Consider the following 14,327-nt stretch of genomic DNA (forward strand, 5'->3'; position numbering starts at 1 on the left):
CGACTGTTGGTGGATTAAACAGGCAAGAGGTGAATTCAAGAGTATACAGCCTTAGGGGGACATTTATCAACGTTCTGTACCACCCTTGCTGAGGTGCTCTGCTACAAAATAAACAGACAGCACCACTATGTGGTGGACTTTGCTAACTAAGGTTTGGTGTCAAGAAACATATTTCAGTGCCAAGCACTGGCAAACACCTGCACAAATTAAGCAGTGCCTGTCATGTGGCTCTAGTGTGAACACAACTTTCTTTCCTCATGCTTCTGATTTTTGATGCACAGGTGTCCCGCTAAAACCAAGAAAAGAAATATCCTTCACAGAGCAATTGAACGGCAGCCTTGACGTCTCTTGGAAGTCTAAGTTTAATGTTTCTGTGGAGCCTGTCTTTTATCTCCTCCAAAGACGGTGGAATTACGGAATTCATCCCAACGAAGATGAGTCTACGCAATGGCAAACAGTAGCTATGGTGAGTTATGTTACACTGCACACTGGTATTCTGCTGCTATGTCATCTCTTGCCATATTAGGGTAAGGATTCTTTCTGAGAGCAGTTCTCACAGTGTTATCTTCCTAGATCAGAGATCATGTATATGAGAACCCATTCTCTACCAGATTTTTTTGTATAACCAATGACTATGTAAATGAGTTCTATATAGATTAATTGTACATAAACTCATCTAATGCAGATGTGCTAAAAATAAGGCAAAGATCTAGCCCTTCTGGACCTTTGCTGGATACCCCTGTCTCTGATGCTCTGCTAACCAGACTTTCCATCCACCACCATGTTGTTGCAGTAGATGACCTAGATATACCCAGACATTGGTTGCGTGCTCATTGTGCAACAGGACTCAAGCTTCACTCTATTGATGAGCCCTAGTAGGGTATAATGGTTCTGGAGTTACTTGAAGTTCTGGAGGGAACCTCTTCTGGCAGCAATGGAGGGGGCACACTACCAGACAATCAATACCAGTCAGTTTTCCCATTGCATTATGGCAGATGCGTTTCACAGTGTGTTTGAATTACAAGTAAAACATTGTTTACCACCAGTATGAGCGAAGCCAGTGCTTGAAATTGTGGACAAGTGTTTCTGGGTTCTTTACATCTTCAGCAAGAAGTAGTAGGAAGGCTTAGTACTATATCAAGCAAAGAACCAAGCCAATGCATGCAGGTGAGTCCCATTGTTTGGCAACCAAAAGACTCCTGGAGATGCCTAACAATGTGTGTGTGTGTGTGGGGGGGGGGGGGGGATTGCCAGCTAGCCTGCACTAGCTTTGCCATTGTATTAGAAGTGATGCAGTTCATGGTGTTTTTTAATTACTCACAAGTAGAAAAGTATTTGCCACCAGTGTTGGCACTGCCAGTGCTTGCATTTCAGGGCACGTTTCTGGGATCTGACCGTTTTCAGCAGAAACCTACAGGTAGGTTTGAGTGTTGTTAAAAAACATCTTCGTGTTTATTAAAGTACCACTCCAAACCGTACAGGTCCATTCCATCGATCATCAACTAAATGACAACCAGAGGAGCCTAACAATCGGGGGAAGGTCGCACAATGCCAAAACGTCAGCAGCAGTTCTTCCATTGCACATAAATTAGGTCCTAGTGTAGAGTTTGAATATAACTGAAAATTCTCCCAATACTGGAGAAAGTGCTAATTCTAGAGAAGAATCCATGGGTGAATAACCTCCATGGTGTGGAAATTGTTAAACATCTTCAACAAAGCCAGGCTCAGTGGTTGAGATTAGATGAGAATTGAAAAGTCTTGATTCTTGTGGACTGCTTGTTTGTAATTTTACCCCAAAAGTGATCTGGGAACTCTTGTGGAGCTGTCCTCTTTATTACAGTGAAGCCAGGACTCACCTCATACTTTAGGAGGGCTCATTGCCACTCCTTTGCTTCAGCAGCATTGTACGTAGGACACAGCAGTCCACCACTTTCCCCAGCGGTAGCAAGATCATCTGGACATCCCCACACTACGGTCAACATATTGAATTATTCTTGGGTATAGAAGTCTTTTATCATGTCACCAATGGACAACCAACCATCCACATGAAATCAGCCTATATATCAAGGATCATCACTTCAGAAGCAAGAGTCCACTGCCAGCAGTGATATCACAGACCGCGCCTGCAAGAAGAGAATCAGAATTGTTCTCAGGGAGAAGAAAGAAGTGGCCATTGTGCGCTCAGCCAGCCTCCACATCTACATCATTCACTTCTGTTTTCTTTACTTTTTGTTAAAATAATATAAACACAGCAAATATGAACCTAAATTTGTTCATGTTGTGTTTGACCAGTGCATTTTCGGCTTCCTCCAATACATTTTACATAATCAGAAAAAACATAGTGGACATGGAGTGGCCCTAATTTTTGCACTGTTGAAAGTTCCTACAGTGTAGTCCTAGATGAATTCTCCAGTGGTTGCCTGTTATGTGCAATAGGAGGTATCTTTACGTGAAGTGCAGGGGCTTTTGGGTGAAACAGACGGGGAAACATGCGTGGGAGGTGCAGGAAGAGACGTGGATTTACAGTGCTAAAAGCAAATAGAATTGTGCATCCTGTAAAACTCCCAATAATTTAATGCATAGTACAATGTTTTAGTTTTTTTGCCGCAGTTTGACAGCACCTTACCTCACCTTATTGAAGTGCTGGTCCTCTGGAAGAAATACATTGTTAAGATGAACTCAATGATGCCCTCCCAAAATGGGACAGGAGCATTAATGATGAAGGCTCTGACTGTTGAGCTGCTTTTTCACTGTTTTTAGGTCTGGCGATAGCCAATACCTTTTGATTTTAGTAACATAGGGATATCACCCAGCCCTCTTAATCCATTGATCTGTTTGTGTGTCATTCATATTTTTCTTCTGCCCACTACAGCATACAACAAGTGGCAGTAGGACAGCCCTCTTTAGCCAAGTGGATAATGACTGTGAGTGATGACACTCTGCTCTTTCACAAGGAGCACACACTCACGCAAGTAGGGCCCTCCAGTGCCTGGGAGTATTATGGCAATGAGTGCTTTTAGAGACCAAAAATATTTTTGCTTTTAGACAATATATGTTTTTTCTTTTTATGTTGGCCAGGACTTAGCAATTTTACAAAAATCATGATAAAAAACAAGCATTGACAAAGTCAAGAGGTTTACAGTCAATGCCAAATTGATTGGCTTTAGCAAAGCTTTTTTTTTTATTGACTGTGGCTCATGTATCATGAACATTTAGAGTGGCTCAGAGCAGAGCCTGTATTTATGTGCTTGCACTGTCTAAAGTGCATTCATTTAATAATAAAGTTCTCTCAGTGCATAATCTCTAGGAAGCACAGCCTGGGAACAGAAAGAGACAAACTTTGTTTACTAAATGCAAGCTATGGCATCTGAAAATCATGCTCAACCTCAGTGAAATATCACGTAAAACAAATGCACATTAGAAAGTTCAAGCTCAATGTAAGAAATCGAATTATTAATTGGGGGTTGATGGAAGTCACCCACTAGAAATAAGTCACTATCCTGTTAGGTCTAGACAAAGGTTTCAATAATTTAAATCTGAGCTCAAACCCTGGTAGCTATGACACAGAGCAGAATGGCTTTACTTCAAAAAATCGTGTAAAGAATTTAGAAATAACAAAATAAGTATGAAGTATAAAATACAACATAATAAAAATCATACTCCAATATATAAATGTAGAAGAAAATGTAATAAATAAAACAACACCAACACGATAAAAATCCAATAATCAGAACCACAGATAGGATTTTTTTAATGCTGAAAGGCAAAAGGTGTCCAGAAAAAGTAAAAGTAAAAGGCCACTCAGTAATCACTGTTTGGGGTTGACCAGGACCTTGTCGCAATTTCAGGCCGACCTAGATGGCAGAGTGGGTTGGATACACCAAGCAGGTTTGTCCTAATCAAACATTTTATCTTCCTACTTACTCTCTGAAATGGAAGTTGAAATCCGCCAGCGGGGCAAGGTAACAGGCTGTATCCAGCAATTTCCCTTTTGAAGGCACTGGCCTTCTGCCGCCGGAGGGAGCTTGTGTGCCAAACAGGGATGTGTTTAGGAAAATGAGCAGTTCCCTCCTCCTAAGTTATACCAAACTATCCTGTGAACAGCTCCCTCGCCTAATTGACTACCCTGGGACTAACGGACAAAGGCTTTCCTTGCTTAGATTTCTCCTTATACTAACCTGTGAATAGGTAGGCTTCACCTCTGTCTCTTTCAAGCCAATGAAGTTCCTGGTATGTCCCCAGGTGCTCCATATCAGCTCATAGGGATCACCTGCCTCGCACCGAGCTCATCCTGTTACCAGTCCAATGCCATCGTTCTGCTCTGGGAGCAGTTTTCACACCTCATTATGGTCCAGCACTCACAGGCAGCTGTTGGCAGGCTAATGCAAGTTAATTTAAAAAAGATCCGAGCATGGAAACAATAACTTTCTAAAAGTTGCTTTTTTTAAATATTTATTAAAATCTAAGTTTCCCATTACTTTGTATTTGAAATAACTATTAAAAGTAGTGATCAAATCAATTTCTAGCTGGTCTCAAACCTGAGATAGCAGAATTAACATTTAACTTTCCATGCCATGGATCTATTTTCTACACCATATACAACGGGCTTCCAGGAGAGTTACATACACCAGTCAGGGTTTAGTCAATTTCTACATTTTTTAGGGGTCACAGAGCAGACACTGGACAGCAGTGCCCCAGCGTGCAGAGTCTAAAACCCATCAATAAAATTCAGGAAAAAATGGTAGTGACCACGCCAAAAAGTGTTTTTTTCTCATAGACATAAAACATGCTGTCAACTATGTACTGGGCCAAGATGTCTTTTTAGTGATACAATACCAAAGGTTATGTGCAAATTACAATTGAATTATTTTGCACTCTTTTGTCTTCAGACGTTGTAACAATATTTTCATCAAATTTGATTCACTTTTTTTTAAGTCGTATGTACTATTCTTATCTTCCTATGCCAGCACATGTGCAAAGATTCACTAATTAGATGGCCTCTGTCTCGATCATACTCCATAATTTGTGTGTTAAAATATGCTATGCTGTGTTATATGTTATGTTATGTTATGTTATGCTGTGGTATGTTATGGTGTGTAGTGTTTGTTATGTAATGCTGTGGTATGTTATGGTGTGTTTTTTTGTTATGTTATATTAAGTTATGGTATGTTATGTAATGCTGTGGCATGTTATGGCGTGTTGTGTTTGTTATGTTATGTAATGCTGTGGTATGTTATGGTGTGTTGTATTTGTTATGTTATGGTATGGTATATTATGGTATGGTATGGTGTGAGATTGGCTTCTGTGTAGCACATACTCTGGTTTTAGTAAGGCCTTACAGCGCTATCAGAATTCTACTGACTTTCCAGCCAGTTTCGTGCTGTGGAAGGTTATCCCTGATGTCACCCAGGCAGATAAGGGTCGCACAGGCACAGACTGGAGAAGTTATCAGGCTGTTTCCATAACATCCCTTTTCTTGAAACCCTAGACTGCGGAGGACCGTGCTCGTTTACAAGACACAAGGGCAAACAGATGGTACCAGTTCAGAGTGGCAGCAATCAATGTCCACGGGACGAGGGGCTTCACCACCCCCAGCAAGCACTTCTATTCATCAAGAGGTTAGTATCCATCAATGCAGGCACTAATCATAGACATGCTGCAAAGTAAGCCTCGTGGCTCTGTGTGCGCCATCCCTAACAGGTTGAATTAGAAGAAATCAGCCTGCACAAGCGATGGAGAATTGGTTCGCTGTTGCACAGTTGTTGCAATGATTTTATGCACGTCTAGCGTCAGTTTCCTGATGCTTCAGAGGTCATACAACAGCAAATGCCAGGCTTTATTCTAACTATAACTCCACATGTCCCATCCCCACATGCTGCATCACATCACACAATTACTAATTTTGTGGCCATGGTGGGACCCTACCCTTCAGAAGAAGACACACTCAGCTAACATCAACACCACAGAACCTCAGTGATTCTACAACTGAAGATGCAATGATACCGACACACACAAAACAATCAAAGACAACCCCATTGGCCAAGCACCCATTCCTAATCGTGCATACCCACTGAAAGTGGAACTAGCCTGCAAACTCCTTCTACACAGAAAGTTCTTTCAGGTCAGTTGGCAGGGGAAAGAGAAAACTTGAGAACGAAAATGACAATGCTGGACCACTTAGGGAGATTAAAAAGTATGTGAAAAAAATACAGACTGCACAATCAGACACTCCCACTCTCATGACCAGGTAGCACAATGAACAGAGGTGCAGTGGTTGACACTGTGATTCATAGGACTTAGGGCCATATGTACGAACACATTTTCCCATTGACACAGAATGGGAAAAACCCTTTGCTACATCTGGCCCTTACTTCCTGTAGTACCATCATCCTTTCTGCATCAGCCAGCATCAGGCTTGCCAAGTGCCAAGGTGCCTTTGAAATCAGTGGACAATGTTCTACATACAAAATGTATAACCAAGTAGAATATACTTTCCCTAAATCAGGGCAACTCCAAAATGAGCTGAGGAATTACGAATCCTTCAATTTCAAGTGAGCGAGAGAAGGCTGATTGGATTGTTCTTTTATCGCATTTGGATTTTGATCATCAAATCTGATATACTAGAAAGAAGCTTTTTAGTTTTAAATACATATTATTGAATTTTATATGTTAGAAAGGGTCAAGCATGTTTATACAAGCTCACAGCATTGCGTTTGGTCATGTGCCCAGAAAAAAACAGGGAGAGAATTGATTCAACCAACCAGTGGTGACGATCCAATTGATTGAGAGACGCATTCATTGTCATTTACAGCAATAACATTGTTGAGTTCATAAGCAAAGAATCAACATTGGCCCTGTATAGGTCAACAAGTAATATAGCTCTAGAGAGATCAGTCATCCAGGGGATATAACAATTACTGTACAAAAGCACATTAGTTTACTAGATTATCTTCTAACCTATTGTCAGTATGGGATAGTTCAGCATATACTCCTTCTGTAGTTGTCCATTTTAGTACCCCTTCAATCAAATCTTGTATTTTAGGTGCAGCTTTAGACAACTACTAGTTAGCAATTCTACTTTTGAACAACATTGATGTTAACTGAGCTTTTGTTCTTGATTTAACTACATTAACTAAATATACAACAATGTAAGTGTGAAGGACTCTAAGTAGAGTGCAGCAGATGAGAGAAAGTCCAATCTGTAGGAGATAGCATCACTCGTGATTGTTGTCACAAACAGATGCTACTTTCCTGCTTTCTTCATCTTCTCCAAGCTGAGCTCACCTTTCCCATTGTCGACGAAACGAACCTCCCCATCATATACCGGCCCAACAACAGTAACTCTTTATTCACAATTGAGCTTCTAGCAGGCATGACCTCAAACCTTATTACCCCCTTTGACACTATCTTCCAAGGAAACTTTAATGCTATGTGGAATAAAACATCAGACTCTGTCACTATAGAAGTTGCATCCTACATCACAGCCAACAATCTCAAACAACAGTTCTTAGAAATGGAGTTTCTAGTTGGCAGTGGTTTGCACCCTATCCAAGTAGGGTTCCTCACTCTAGTCAGGGGAAGGGAGTCACACAGCTAAGATAACCCCGATCACCCCTTTGGTAGCTTGGCTCAAGCAGTCAGGCTTATCTCAGAGCCAAAATGTAAAGTATATGTACACACACACACACAGACACACACACACACACAATAACACAGTGAAAACATTATAAAAGTACTCTACACCAGTTTAGAAAAACACCCAATATTTATCTGATTACAACAAAACCAAAATGACAAAAATCCAACATACACAAGCAAAGATACACATTTTCAAAGATTAAATCATAGAATAGTGGTTAGACACACAATAGCTCCAACTGGGGCTATTACGACGTCTTGACACAATCATTGCCATCAGTCCGATGCCACTCGCAAGAGAGTGTGGGCCAGCCACGGAGCTGCACAGACCCCGGGGACAGTACCTTTGGTAAATGATAAGGAAACAAAGATGTTGCACAAAGTCGGCAGGTGATTCGTCGCTGGAGCCGGTGCAGCATTGGCTCCTTAGCGCCACCGGAGAGGTGATGCATCAGTTCCTTACTGCTCTTCAGGGGAGATGAGGCGTCGGTTCCTTATGGTTGCAGGGGAGGTGATGCTGCATCGGTTGTGAACTCGCACTTTGGTGGCATCGGGTCTGCAGTCGTTGCACTCAGCGGGAACCACGACTCCAAAGGCAGACAGCGGCATGGAGTCAGTCAGCAGCGCCAGTTCCGAAGTCGCTCTGTAGTCGTTGTGCTTGGTTTCTTCTTGGTTGCACCAGAACTCACTCCCAAAGGCCCAGGGACTGGATTTGGCACTCCTTGGCAAGTCAGAACTCTCAGCCAGAGAGCCCAGGTGCTGGCAGATGATGTCTTTGATGTCCTTAAAATTCTTAACAGGAGGCACGCTCAGTCTAAGCTCTTGGAGAACCTTTGGAAGCAGGATGTAGAAAGCAAAGTCTAGTTCTTTCACTCCTGGGACAGAAGCAGCAAACAGCAGGCCAGCACAGCAAAGCAACAGGCAGAGTAGCAGTTTGTCCTTCAGCATCCAGCTCTTTTTCCTGACAGAATGTCCTCAGTCCAGAAGGATTTTAACTCTGTGGGGTCAGAGATCCAATACTTATACCCCTTTCTGTCTTTGAAGTAGGCAAACTTCAAAGAGAAGTCTTTGTGCTGCACCAAATCCTGCTTTTCCCTGCCTTGGCCCCAGCCACACTGCAGGGGGTTAGAGACTGCTTTGTGTGAGGACAGCGACAGCCCTATTCAGGTGAAAGTGTCTGCTCCTCCCACCACTCAAGCTCAAGAAGACCCATCAGCCTGGTGATGAGCCATCAGGATATGAATGCACACCTCAGCTCCCTTTGTGTGACTGTCTAGAGTAAATACACAAACAGCCCAACTGTCATTCTGACCCAGGCTTGTAATCAGCAGACAGGCAAAGGCACAGAATGGTTAAGCAAGAAAATGCCCACTTTCTATAAGTGCCAATCTCAACACAAACTAATATGCATTTTGTTTAAAGCAAAAGAGAATACACCTGGGTTGAAGACAACAGAAACTTGGGCAAAGAAGACCTGAGCTCTCTGACCTCTTCATCTCTAGAACAACGCTTAGACAACATAAACCTTCTCTTTTAGAACTTTAATTTCTTTCTCAAAGTCATTATTGATGATTGCTCACCTCAAGCAAGGAGGACACAAATACAAGCAAGACTTCTAAATTATTTGCCACGATGCTCATCCTCAAAAGGTACCCTGCCTGTAAACTGAAAGAATACAGAAACTCACAAAACAGCCATTTTAACAAAATAAGGTGAACATTTAAAAAATACAAATTATCCGTTCCCTCCAAAATAATCTTCCCGTCTTAAATCCCAAATCAACTCAGTTGACCCCAAAAAACATTAAGTTACTAGCTAAAAACACTTGCCCTACTGGGCAAATCTCCATACAATTAATGTTTACTTTTTCTCCAGTGCATTATAAAATATTACAGAGGATCACTCACTAACATAAACATAGTTAGCAAAATTAGGCAAGAAATATCCAACCCAAGTGTAAAGGAAAATATTTTCGCAGCTAGGTCTGACTCTAATCTGCATTCCTACTGTGATAATCCTTCCTCACCTGTTCTTGGCAATGAACCACCCCACATCCTGCTCCTAAACTGTCTGGTCCTTTCCAACTTCTCTCCCCATCATGGTGTCTTTCTTCAGTGTCTCAGTGATGCACATATCAAACCACTCGTCAGAAACAGAAACTGGCTAACCACTTGTTGAAGACCACCACCTCATTTTTAGCCTCCACCGCGTCTCTAAGATCACTGAAAAATGTGTTTCCTCGCAATTACAAAACACATTCTTGTTAATGAACTTCTTGGAATTATTCATTCTGGATTTAAGGAATGGATGTAGTATGAGATGAGCATGAAAGCAGTTGACATATGCCTTACCTTTGATGAAGGACACTCTTTTATTCCCATCTGACTGGATCCCACCATAGCATTTGTCACAGAAGACCAACAATTCCTGTGAAAAACTCTCAAAAGGAGGATGGGTTTCAAAAAAACAGTTTTGAAATGGTGTGAATCAAATCTCATGGATCTCCTTCACGAGATAAAAATAGGGACATTCCTCTCTGATCACACAGACCTCACTATTGGCACCCATTTGTTTTAACATCTGCGTTAGAGACCTTCCTAAATATATCATGGCACGTTCTTTCATCAGTATGTTGGTGACATCCAAAGTTATTGTAAAATGGATTGATCTGAATCCATCATTCAGACTTGCTCTTTATGACATGCATAACAGAATGGAACTGAAATACTTCTATTTAAATTCTCTAAAGGCTGGATTTCTTTTTTCTTCCTCAAACCTAACATTAATACAATGGAGTTTGGCTTGAAACCATCAAGAATGGTGGGATTGCTCTGAAACATGCCATGACTTGCAAACCTCTGTGATTTCTCTTGCATTAAACCCCTTGCTTCAAAGAGCAAAGATAAGTCATGACATAAATCTGCTAGATTTCTATTCCGTAAGCTTAAACATTTAGAACATGTACTTTCTCTCAAAGGCTTTAAGTTAGCAAAGGTGGTGCTGGTAGTTTTCAGTACTGACAGTTTGGCCCACCTTTGTAGCCTCCCCAAACACTGACTGGATTAATTTAGAGCTGCCAGCATGGTGTTGTCAGATTTCTCACTAACACCAAAGAAGTCAACATATCATCCCAGTTTTGTTTAATATAACTAGCCACCAATTCAGACCAGATACGCTATGAGAACTGACTTCTTCGCATATAACGCTTAACAACTCATCACTCCTAGACATCTCATTCAACTAACAGTATAAACTCTCTCATCTTCTTAAAATACTCTTGGAATACTGGTTAGGGGGGTTTTACCAACATTGTACTTGGTCGTCACAAAGGAAATAGAAAAACCAATGTAACCAAGTGGCAGTTCCATTCCACAAGTCAGTCATAGGCCGTGATCTCTACAGCCTACACCTAGGCATACTACACATAAGATATAATTTCTGGAAGTTCGAGAAACCTGTGCTTAAAAACCAAACTATCTCTGTGCACTCCAGGTCTATGTGCAGATTGTTCTTGGACAATATCCCTAGATTTTGGAACGCTCTTCTCGTACATTCAAGGAATATTCCATTTTGGTTATTTCAAATCCCTTCTATAGAACATGGTAATCAAGAAACGCCTTCACATGCCTGCAAAATGTACATTAATTTTTTGTCCTTTGGTATTGTATCTCTTAGTGTTTCCTCTTATCAAGATATTACTTCACCGATCATTAACGCATTACATTGCTTCGCTTATGTAGATATATATTTACTGCAGCTGACTGCAACATTTTCCACTCTTTTACACCACAGATACATCTTGGAGGACGATTCACAAAGCCATTTATGAGTATGTGACGTAGAAGTGCTCTCTTTGTACTTCACCTACTCATGAAAATCTTTGTGAAATGGCCCCATAATCATTACGTTAACTTTAAAATAATGTTTCTGTTTTGGAGGCTTCCTTTTTAATGCTCACTTTTTGGTACAGAAGAAAACCCTTATTCTTACTCGCTTATATTCCAAACTGTGAACACATTTATGAGTACGGAACACTGCTCCACACACTCGTAAATGCCTTTGAGAATTTGCCCCTTTGCCTCGGGCCGGCTTTAGCGCTGGTGGCACCCGGTGCGACAATCTTTTTTTGGCGTTACCCCATTACCTCCTCCTCGGATTCCCTCACTACCACCCGACAAAAGTGCCCCTCATCTCTCCATAGCTCCTATCTCACATACATTTAATTTGTTTTAAAGCGCTGGTAAAGGCGGCCTTTACCAATCCGATCAGCTATCCACATAAAATATAGTTCTGTTCTTTGCAGCAGGCATATAAACCTTCTGTGCAATTTTATTGTGTCAAAACTGCCACTATACTAAATTATGATCTCTCTCTGTGGCAGGAACATTAACCACAAGAGTTAACTTGGCATGTTATTTTGCTTACTGAAGGCTGGACTCACAAGGAACTTTTCAGCAGGTGATTTTAAATCGCACGTTTCGTACGTTAGTGCTAAACACAGCGCCCCCCCTTGAGCTCAGCCCCCTACCCAGGTTAGCACCCGGTGTGGCCGTACCGGTCACACTGCCCTAAAGCCTGCCCTGCTCTGCCTCTACCTGTTTTGAATTAATTTTCTTAATATTTCTTGTATGACTCTTATCCCATTGTCCAACTATGTAACTATCAAAGCCCTACTTTAATATGACCTGTCTGTCTCTACCTAGAAGCACTTGCTGTCCTCATTCTGGATTTTTGCTCACTTATTAAGTAACATGATTGCCATGACTGTTGGAGAAATTACAGACGTTTCTCACCGCCCACTCTATTATCTGGACTCTCCATTGGCATGCCTTTCACTGACCTACTACATATATTACTCTCTTATAATAGCTACTCTCCCCAATTATGTATGGCCCTCCTTAACCTACTTATTCATTGTGAATATTACTAATACCATGTTGTATGTTAGGGATTTCTCTCAGTATTGGACTGATCATAATCTCTACTTAGCTAACAATTACTATTCAAATACATGCTATAATGTTAATGGTCTTCTGTACATCCTTTTGGACATGCATTACATACTGAAACAGTGACTGCTCTCTGCATGTTAATGTTTATCCTTGAGATTGTTTTAGTAGATGCTTACTCGTGTGGTACACTTCATTGTAGAGGGTTCTATGACCATTACGGTAGAGTTTATGCAGTAGAAACCTATGTCTAAATAAAAAGTAAATAGATACAAGTAAAAGCCAAGATCAACATTGGTGTTGGAAGGGTGATTACTGTGCTTACTCATTAAATAGGAATTCAAGGCGAGTGATGTGGCAGCAAAAGAGAGTGACAACATCACCTAAACCGACTACTCGTAGTTTGTACCACCCGGACATTATCTCTCTCTCAGTCTTTCTGCTTTCGCCTCCATTGTAGACATACTTAATAAGGTTAAATGAGAATAGCCTGTTCACTATTTTTTTTAATTTATTCTGATATGTTTCAGAAATGACCATGGAGGCATTACTACATAAGCAGGAGTCTTGCATACGCAGAACCGGAATAGATTTGTCTTAGTGACACTTCAAATGGCCAAGAACATATTAGGAACTGCAGTCAGTGGCACTGATATAACATTAGAATTATTCTAATTATTTCTAAAAACACAAAATGCGTGGTTTAAGAGTCCCCCACACTGTAGGTGTGTTAGCCTGTCCTTACCACAGCGATTGGATATCTTGGATTCTCTCCAGAGAGCTGGCGTGTGGTCTTGCACCAGAGGTCATCAGTGATTTTGGAAGTAGATGGTTTTTTCTGTTATTTTGTTCATTATGGTAGTGTTTTTCAGTGGTTGATCCATGTTTAGATGGCATTAACGTTCAACATCCCTTATGACAAATGAAGAGTCATTTGTATTGCTTTCTGCAAAGTAAGGTAGTTTAGTAGTTTCGTAATCTGGGCGAGTGAGTTCCACAGTTTACTAGCTTGAACTGATTAGACACAGTGATGGATTTTATTGAAATTTGTTTATAGGAGTGGATTGCTTGATACATTGCGGCAATCCTTCAACAGAGCTGTTGTCCTTGCATAATTGTGACAGTGCTTAATTTGTAATTAGTGCCAGAGCCTTCATCAGGAGGCTACAGTATCTTGCACCACCAATTGTCGCTGCAAGCAATGCCAATGACAGTGCCAACACAACTACTAACCATCACACTCCTATAAGTGTGACAATTCAGACTATTCCAGGCCCCAAAAACTATAAGAATGGCTTGGGTGGCAGGTATTAGTCATTTTAAGGTATACCGATTCCATAAATTAGACATACAGCGCCACCATGTGGCAGACTGTCATCAGTGCCGATGTTGATAATTAAGTGCCAGTGCTGAGCACCGGAAGCCACCAGCTCAAATTAAGCACTGATTTGGGAGCAAGCTGTTGAAAATGACATAAGGTGCAGTTTAACATTCTTGTAGATAGATAAGTGCATGCCCCAAAGACCACGACAGCACCAACATTCTGGGACTTCAGTTGCTCTCTCATTGAAGTATTACACATATTTTAACCCTCCCCTCAGTTTGACTCTGACCTCACTACAAGTTTACAAACTGCACAGTAATGCACGGTAAACTACTTTAGAAATCTGTTCTAGCTTCAGCCTGAAACGTTCTCATCATTTTTTGTAGAATTTACAGAGAGTATGGAAGTTTTCGAAA

The 14,327-nt window shown here is 41.1% G+C and overlaps 1 protein-coding gene across 1 annotated transcript in view; it reads left to right on the forward strand.

Annotated features, from left to right (window-relative positions):
* The window catches only part of LOC138265432 (anosmin-1-like), a 134,490-nt gene that overhangs the window by 76,036 nt on the left and 44,127 nt on the right, over nt 1-14,327 (forward strand). Inside the window, exons 5-6 of the mRNA XM_069213132.1 lie at nt 282-466; nt 5,489-5,618. Coding sequence (XP_069069233.1) covers nt 282-466; nt 5,489-5,618 — 315 coding nt within the window. The remainder of the gene's footprint in view (nt 1-281; nt 467-5,488; nt 5,619-14,327) is intronic.

This window comes from Pleurodeles waltl, chromosome 11 (genome assembly GCF_031143425.1).
Source record: "Pleurodeles waltl isolate 20211129_DDA chromosome 11, aPleWal1.hap1.20221129, whole genome shotgun sequence".
In the NCBI taxonomy this organism is placed as follows: Eukaryota; Metazoa; Chordata; class Amphibia; order Caudata; family Salamandridae; genus Pleurodeles; species Pleurodeles waltl.